Below are 8,331 nucleotides of genomic sequence, written 5' to 3' on the forward strand. Positions count from 1 at the left end.
TGCAGAGACGGCACCAAAATTCTGACATTACGCGAGTGTGGCAAACTTACACACTTGGATGTCCCGGGTCCCCCGCCTTCCCCACTGCACCCGCGCGCCCCCCCGCTTCTCCACGGGACGGGCTGCAGATCTCCTCCCTCTGCTCCCCGCCCCTCCCGCACCCCCCCCCCGCTTGTGCCACACTCCGCCCCCCCCATCCGATCCAATCAGCTGCCTGCCAACCCCTGAAACGCCGGGCCGGGATTGGCTGGCCGTCTCTAAGGTGACGGGGAGTAGTTATTAAAGCGCCCCTGGGCTGGGAGTCCAGGAGCCGAGAGCGGAGCTTGAAACTCACTGGAAACTTCAGTGGCGCCGCGTCGCCAGTTTCACCCCAGGAACTTTCTCTTTGCAGGAGGCGCAGAGAAGGGGGTGCAAGCGCCCCCCGCTTTTGCTCTCTTTCTTCCCCTCCGCCTGCTCTCCAAGTCGCCTTCCCCACTTGGAGCGGGCAGCTGCCGCGCGGCCACCCCGCGCCTTCCCCAGCGCCCGCCGCCGCCGCCGAGCGCCCAGGCTCCCCCGGAGCGCGCGCCCCGCGTCCGGGCCGCCGAGGGGAGAGGACCCCGCGCCTCGCGCCCCCGAGCCGCCGCGGCTGCTCGCCTTTCCCGGCCGCCCGCCCCCTGCCCCGGGCCCGCGTATGAATCTCCTGGACCCCTTCATGAAGATGACCGACGAGCAGGAGAAGGGCCTGTCCGGCGCCCCCAGCCCCACCATGTCCGAGGACTCGGCCGGCTCGCCCTGCCCGTCGGGCTCCGGCTCCGACACCGAGAACACGCGGCCCCAGGAGAACACCTTCCCCAAGGGCGAGCCGGACCTGAAGAAGGAGAGCGAGGAGGACAAGTTCCCCGTGTGCATCCGCGAGGCGGTCAGCCAGGTGCTCAAGGGCTACGACTGGACGCTGGTGCCCATGCCGGTGCGCGTCAACGGCTCCAGCAAGAACAAGCCGCACGTCAAGCGGCCCATGAACGCCTTCATGGTGTGGGCGCAGGCGGCGCGCAGGAAGCTGGCGGACCAGTACCCGCACCTGCACAACGCCGAGCTCAGCAAGACGCTGGGCAAGCTCTGGAGGTAGGGCCGGCGCCGCGGGCCGGGTGCTGGCCGGGCGGCCCTTCGCGCCCCGCCTCCCAGCGCCGGGGAGCCGCGGGCCGCGGGGCCGGCGGGCGGCGGGGCGAGCGGGGGCGAGGTGTGACTTGGCTCCGAGTTTGGCCGAGTTCTTGGATGGCTCTCGCGAAAGGAGGGCGCCCGGGAGAGGTGGGGGGCGTGGGGAGCGCGCGCGAGGACGCGCGAGAAGTCCGGTGGGGGGCTCGGTGGGAGGGGGCGGCTCAGCGGAGCCCCCCGCTTGAGGTTCCATGCCAAGGGTGGGTGGAGGAGAAGTTTGCCCTCCTGCGCTCAAAGTGCGCGCTCTCGCAGAGGTGGGGTGCAGCGTGGGGGAGACGCCGAGGCGAGAGGGGACCCTCCTGGCTGCTGGGGAGAGATGCGTAAAGCGCTGGGGAAGGTCGGGGGTGGGGTGCAAAGAGTGTCCTGCCGTCTGAGAGGTTTGGGGAAAGTTTTAAAGGGCTGTGGGGGCGCGTGGAGGGGCCTCGCTTTGGAGCGGGAGGCGCGGGCAACTGTTTCAGCGCCAGGGTTCCCCAAAGCGGCGAGCCGCGGAGAGGCGGCTGGGGAGGGACCCACTCAGGTTGGACGCAAAGAAGCGAGATATATATATTTTTTTTTGTCCTTTTATTTTATTTTTTAAGAAAAGATGGACGCGGGGGCTGGGGCTGGGCAGCCGGGCGCAGTGTGTCCGGGGGGTGTGCGCCCAGCGGCCGCGGGATCGGGGCCACCTCCCCCCTCCGGCCGACCTGACCGCGAAGCGGCTTTCACAGAGCACCCCCCTTTCTCTCCCCGCGCGCCCCCAGACTGCTCAACGAGAGCGAGAAGCGGCCCTTCGTGGAGGAGGCGGAGCGGCTGCGCGTGCAGCACAAGAAGGACCATCCCGACTACAAGTACCAGCCGCGCCGGAGGAAGTCGGTCAAGAACGGCCAGGCCGAGGCCGAGGAGGCCACCGAGCAGACGCACATCTCCCCGAACGCCATCTTCAAGGCGCTGCAGGCCGACTCCCCGCACTCCTCCTCGGGCATGAGCGAGGTGCACTCCCCGGGCGAGCACTCCGGTGAGTCCCTCCGCGCCCCGGCTGCGCCTCGCGCGCGCGCCCCGCGGGACACACCCCCGGCCCCGCTGGGGGGCTGGACGCTCCCCAGGAAGAAAAGGGGTGCCCCCTGCGCGGACGCCCGCTGCGCTCCCTGGCCCGGGCCCCACGACGCCCCTCAGCACACACCGCCCAACCCAGCCTCTGCATCCCAACAGATGAATTTTTATTGCAAGGTAAAAAGGCCTCACGGATTTACAAGACCTCTCCCTTCTTCTCTGGGCTCCCCCACCCCAAAAGCACACACAGGCCTCCGGTGCAGGTAGCAAGCAGTTGGCCTTCGGGGTGCGCTGGTGGGGGGGGCCTTGGAGCCTCCCCCATAAAAGGAGACGGGTAAAAGGCGTGCGCTCGGGGTTCATTAACCATTCCCATGCCGAGGAGACTGGTCTCCGGAGCCTCCTGCCTCTTCAGGCAGGAGGGAGGGTCCCCCATGGGGCTCTAACTGGGGCCCCAGCTCGGCTCTTGCTGATTTTCCCGTTTGTCTCCTTCTTCTGTTGCCTGCAGGGCAATCCCAGGGCCCACCGACGCCGCCCACCACCCCCAAAACCGACGTGCAGCCGGGCAAGGCTGACCTGAAGCGAGAGGGGCGCGCCCTTCCCGAGGGGGGCAGACAGCCCCCCATCGACTTCCGCGACGTGGACATCGGGGAGCTGAGCAGCGACGTCATCTCCAACATCGAGACCTTCGACGTCAACGAGTTTGACCAGTACCTGCCGCCCAATGGCCACCCGGGGGTGCCGGCCACGCACGGCCAGGTCACCTACACCGGCAGCTACGGCATCAGCAGCACCGCGGCGAGCCCCGCGGGCGCGGGCCACGTGTGGATGTCCAAGCAGCAGGCGCCCCCGCAGCAGCCCCCCCAGGCCCCGCAGGCCCCGCAGGCGCCCCCGCCCCAGCAGCCCGCGCCCCCGCCCCAGCAGCCCGCGCCCCCGCCGCAGCAGCAGGCGCACACGCTGACCACGCTGAGCAGCGAGCCGGGGCAGGCCCAGCGAACGCACATCAAGACGGAGCAGCTGAGCCCCAGCCACTACAGCGAGCAGCAGCAGCACTCGCCCCAGCAGATCGCCTACAGCCCCTTCAACCTCCCGCACTACAGCCCGTCCTACCCGCCCATCACGCGCTCGCAGTACGAGTACGCAGAGCACCAGAACTCCGGCTCCTACTACAGCCACGCGGCCGGCCAGAGCTCCGGCCTCTACTCCACCTTCACCTACATGAACCCGGCGCAGAGGCCCATGTACACCCCCATCGCCGACACCTCGGGGGTCCCCTCCATCCCGCAGACCCACAGCCCGCAGCACTGGGAACAGCCCGTGTACACACAGCTCACCCGACCTTGAGGTGACCTTCCTGCCAAGGGCCAGGCCAGAGGGCTGCGAAGCGCAGAAGAAGAACCGAAGAATCTGCACCAGAGTTTGCAGTGGACATTGTTGGTCGTACTCTTGGAAGACCTGGATGCTGAAGGCAACAACGCTGACCCCACTTCTTCTACAGAACATTCTCTCTCCACCCCAGCACCACCTTGTTGCAAAGCGGTGGCCAGGCCACCTGGGCGAGAAGGAACCAGCGGAATAGAGAAACTGGACTGAAACCTTCTTCTAGGCGGTGTGGAGGACGAGGGTTATCGTGGGACCAGTTTCCTCAATCTCTCTGCCTGTTTGGACTTTAATTATTTTTTAGCAGTAATTAAAGAAAAAAGTCCTCTGTGAGGAATATTCTCTATTTTAAATATTTTTTAGTATGTACTGTGTATGATTCATTACCATTTTGAGGGGATTTATACATATTTTTAGATAAAAAAAATTAAATGCTCTTATTTTTCCAACAGCTAAACAACTTAGTGGAACAGTGTGCGCTAGCTTTCCTTGCAACCAGAGTATTTTTGTACAGATTTGCTTTCTCTTACAAAAGAAAAAAAGAAGTGTGTGTGTTGTTTATTAACAGGAGAAAAAAAAAAAACACAAGTATGTGTTAGGAGAGCAGTTGGGAGGGGGGTTAGCTTTGCTCAATTCCTCAGGCTTTCTGATTCAAGGAGGAGCTGCCTTAGAAAGCAAAAGAGGCCTTATTTTGAAAAAAAAAAAAAAAATGGAAGTAAACACAGTCTAGAGATGCATTTGGTAAGCTTTATCATATATATTTTTTTAAACAGGAGCAGACCACCTTGAGCCTTAAAACCCTGCTGCTGGGAAGTCCTTGTGTTCTCTTTTTAGTGCATTTCCTCTTGCACTTGCTTGTTTGCTGCAATCTTGAGACGCAAAAGGCAAGCAAAGGAGACAGAATCAGTTGGGGAAATGTTTCAGCAGCCAATAAGTGCCTCAGCACACGGCCCCTGGTTGCCTGCCCAGCCCATGTGGGACACAGATGCTGGGGGTGTCTCTCTTAAGTCACCTGTGCCTCTCTGTACACCAGCAGTTAACCTTCAAGACAGTCCATGTGCTAAAATTATTTATTTTGTAAGGAGAGGTTTTAATTAAAAAAAAAAAAACTTCCTTTTTTTTTTTTTTTTTAATTTACTTTCTTTAAAATAGGTTGTTGGAGCCTTCCTCAAAGGGTATGGTCATCTGTTGTTAAATTATGTTCTTAACTGTAACCAGTTTTTTTTTTTTATTTATCTCTTTAATCTTTTTTTATTATTAAAAGCAAGTTTCTTTGGATGCCTTGTCCCAGATTTGTATAAATGCCTATGTCTGTCCTTTTTTTTTTTTTTCTTTGTTGTTTTTTGTTGAAAACAAACTGGAAACTTGTTTCTCTTTTTGTACAAATGAGAGGTTGCAAATGTAGTGTATCACTGAGTCATGTAGTATTTTCTGCCACAGATCTTGGGGCTGCCTCCGTGGTGTGTGAGCCGTGACACAGGCCCATGTGGAATCCAAAGCCCTCTGCATGTTCTCTTCGAGAGAGAGGGAAGAAAACTTGGGAGGGACTCGGCCCACTGACAGACCTTCATTCTTCATGACTGCTGTGGCTGGACAGTTTGGGGATTGCTTTTTAAAAAAGACAGCAAACTTTTTTTTTTATTTAAAAAAAGATATATTAACAGTTTTTAGAAGTCAGTAGAATAAAATCTTAAAGCACTCATAATATGGCATCTTTCGATTTCTGTATAAAAGCTGATCTTTTTTTAAAAAAAAAAATATTTCTGTAACTTAAGAACCCTGGCATTTAAATCATATTTTTGTCTTTAGGTAAGGTTTGCTTTGTGTTTGTGTTTTGTTCGTTTGGCTTATTCCCCACCCCCCAAACCTTATGTTCTCTCTGTGAAACTTACCTTTCCTCTTTTTCTCTCTTTTTTTGTATATTATTGTTTACAATAAATATACATTGCATTAAAAAGAAAACGGCCCTCTGGACTTATTCGTCTTGTTCTCCCCTTAAAAGGATGATCAAGGCATTTGCACACAGAACAGGTGGTGGCAGACGGAGCCCCTGATACTTGCTTTCATGGGCACTTTGGACAAACTTAACAGGCACAGAGAGGAAAAACAAGTGTGTCCCCCCCCCCAAATCAAAGGTGAAAGCCTTGAGAAGTGCCACCCCGTGAGGTGGCACAGAGGATGACAGCTTATCTTGGCCTCTGGGCCATTGCGGTTGGGAAGAGCTGGTCCCTTGTGAAAGTCAGATGGAAATAGCACACCTGGAATCAGTAACTTGTCAGGAGACAAGAGTGCCAGAAGAGGTGACTTGCTAGTCTGCATCTGACAGCACTAACTCACCTTTCGGAGGGCCTGTCGGAGGAAGTGAGGTGTCTGTGTGAAAGGCAAAGGAAGTCAAAACCCCAGTGTCTGCAGGGGCCTCAGGAAAACTGTCTTATTAACCCATTAAATGATTCAGGACTTTCTGGTTTATCTGCTGGGACAATGGAAGGAGATTACCTCTCCGGCCCTCCAGTTTAACTCATTCTGTGAAGATGCAAAGCCCTTGCAGAAGTAATAAGACCTAATCCTGTTTTCCTTGGCCTGCGTTAGGTGGGGAGTTTCCAGGATCAGAGAAGCGTTCAGGTCATTTTTCATGAAACAGTTGAAATCACTACCTTCCCGCCGCCCACCCCCCAACCCAGTTGATGGGGGCGGGAAGAGGAGAGCAAGTCTCCTCTTCCACCTCAGGCTGCTTTTACTACCACTGGGTCCCTGCTTCTGGCAGGCTTGCCCAGCTCCCCGCTCCGCTCCTGTGTCCCTCCCATTGTCTGTTTTTGCTTATTGGAATCCTGGCCTGCGTCCCACGCCAGGATCATGGCAGCCAGGAAAATGGTAGTTATCAAATCGAGGCCACATTAGTACTCGGCCTCCTTTGCAAATTCCTTCAACAAACATTGATTGAGGGCCTGTGATCTTCGGGGTACTGCTCCAATCCCTCCCCGCCCCCATCCTACAGCAGAGCCAGCTCTCTTTGCCACACGTCGGTCCTGTTCACTCAGCCCCAGAGCTCACCCTCCATTCTTGCAAAATCACTAATGTTTTCCCTCTGCCAGCGCTCAGTCCAATGGCGAAGTCTCTGCAGTGTTCGCTAATTCCCGTTCACCTCCATTTGGCCTAATGCCTTTATCTGTTAAAATCAAAGCATCCTATTGGGTCACGCACCCCTTTCCCTGCCCAGAAATAGGCCCTTTTCCTCAATACGTGACCTTTGGCAGACCTTGCTAGAGCCAGAATGTTCTGTTTCAACATCGACTTGCTAGCTGACCTTGGGCGGGTTGCTTATTTTCTTATGCCTCAGTTTCCCCTTTGGCTAAGACTGTTTATAAGCCCTCTCTCACGTGACAGGGCTGTTAGTAGAGCAGATTGTTAGCAGGGAGCAGTCTGTCCTTCCGCTGCATGCCGGCCTCCTGGTCTCAGCGGGATGCTATCACGCTGCAACTAAAGGAAGAAGAAGCTTCTCACAAACTCCCCCTTTGGTTCTGAAACACAGGAAAATCCAAGAGGAAAGAGGGTGCAGAAAAAAAGAGAAAAGCCCTCTGAATTCCACCCACCCTCACCCACCCAATATCACCAGATTATAAAATATTCTAGAGGAATTTTTATTCTAAATCCAAAAACACACAGCTTATCACCCTGACAACAACATTCAGCAGAACCTAGAAAGACTTCCCCAGCCTGGAAGCGGCTTATGTTACACGCAGGCTTATTTGTTTATTTGCACTCAAAGCAAACCTTTTTTTTTTTTAGACATTTTAACAGAAAGGCGATTTTTCTTAACAAAAGGGAATTAAAAACTGGTGTAGAATCAGTCTTTTGAGCAATGTTCATGATGAGACTTATGGCTCCATTGAAGCTGTATTTGATGTTGTCTCCTTAACTCTGTCCCATCACTACCTTTCCCGTGATTTCCAAAATGAACATTTTTTTCATTTCCACTCTGGCACTTTTCAAATTATATTAATTAAGGAACTTTGGCATTTGCCAGAGATGGGAGCACGGTGATGCAAGAGAAGCTTAAACTCCATGACTTGTCTCTTGCACAGACTCCTTTTAAAATCTTGGATTTAATCTCATGTTAAAAATTTAGATTCTTTTTCTTAAAGAGTCCCCCCAAATACTGTTAGGGTTCAGGCCCCACAAGACCTAGGACTGCCTTGGGCCACAGGTGTCAGATAGCAAACCATATCCTCAAGATGCTTTCCCTTCTGTTTTCAATTCTCCAGCCTGGGAGTCTGCACTTAATAAATACCCACCTTTCATCATGTCTGTGGATCCCATGGTGATGCCACCATGACTGGGAATCTCTACCATCACCTGCCAGCCCCTGACCCTTCACATGCTCTCATTCCTCAGCATGACTTTTTTTTCCCAATGGTCTGTGTTGGGCATGCAGAGGACGGTGAAGTGCAGCCCCAGGTGACGCTTATTACTAGTCCCTTCTCATTCCTGCAGTTTTGTCCTCCATCCCACCCCTCACTCCCTACCCCCTTTCTTATGCCCCTCTCCCCTGAGCTCTCTTAAGGTCGCCTACCAACTCCCAACTCCCATCACTGAAAAGCTGGCTGGGCACCAACTGGGAAGTCTTCAACCATCAGTCACAGACCAGAACGCTTTTGCTCAGGATATCTGAAGAACAGATTTTTTAGATCAAATACAATGTGAGTCGTATCATTTAACTCATTTAAATGATAAGTC

At 54.5% G+C, this 8,331-nt stretch overlaps 1 protein-coding gene across 1 annotated transcript; it reads left to right on the forward strand.

Moving 5' to 3' along the window:
• The first annotated feature begins 618 nt into the window (after nucleotides 1-618).
• On the forward strand, nucleotides 619-5,530 carry SOX9 (SRY-box transcription factor 9). The gene is made up of 3 exons (XM_037492250.2): nucleotides 619-1,101; nucleotides 1,932-2,185; nucleotides 2,726-5,530. The coding sequence occupies exons 1-3, from the start codon at nucleotides 671-673 to the stop codon at nucleotides 3,559-3,561; spliced, it is 1,521 nt and encodes a 506-aa protein (XP_037348147.1). The 5' UTR covers nucleotides 619-670; the 3' UTR covers nucleotides 3,562-5,530.
• Nucleotides 5,531-8,331: the final 2,801 nt, after the last annotated feature.

The sequence above is a fragment of the Talpa occidentalis genome, unplaced genomic scaffold (genome assembly GCF_014898055.3).
Source record: "Talpa occidentalis isolate TD23 unplaced genomic scaffold, MPIMG_talOcc4v2.1 talOcc4.7, whole genome shotgun sequence".
Classification (NCBI taxonomy): Eukaryota; Metazoa; Chordata; class Mammalia; order Eulipotyphla; family Talpidae; genus Talpa; species Talpa occidentalis.

What these genes read in the sequence shown, in the direction of transcription:
- SOX9 (XM_037492250.2), top strand. Translation starts at nt 671, where the DNA reads ATGAATCTCCTGGACCCCTTCATGAAGATGACCGACGAGCAGGAGAAG. An exon ending in ACGCTGGGCAAGCTCTGGAG is followed by an intron (nt 1,102 to 1,931) that starts GTAGGGCCGGCG and finishes GCGCGCCCCCAG; the next exon opens with ACTGCTCAACGAGAGCGAGA. An exon ending in CTCCCCGGGCGAGCACTCCG is followed by an intron (nt 2,186 to 2,725) that starts GTGAGTCCCTCC and finishes TGTTGCCTGCAG; the next exon opens with GGCAATCCCAGGGCCCACCG.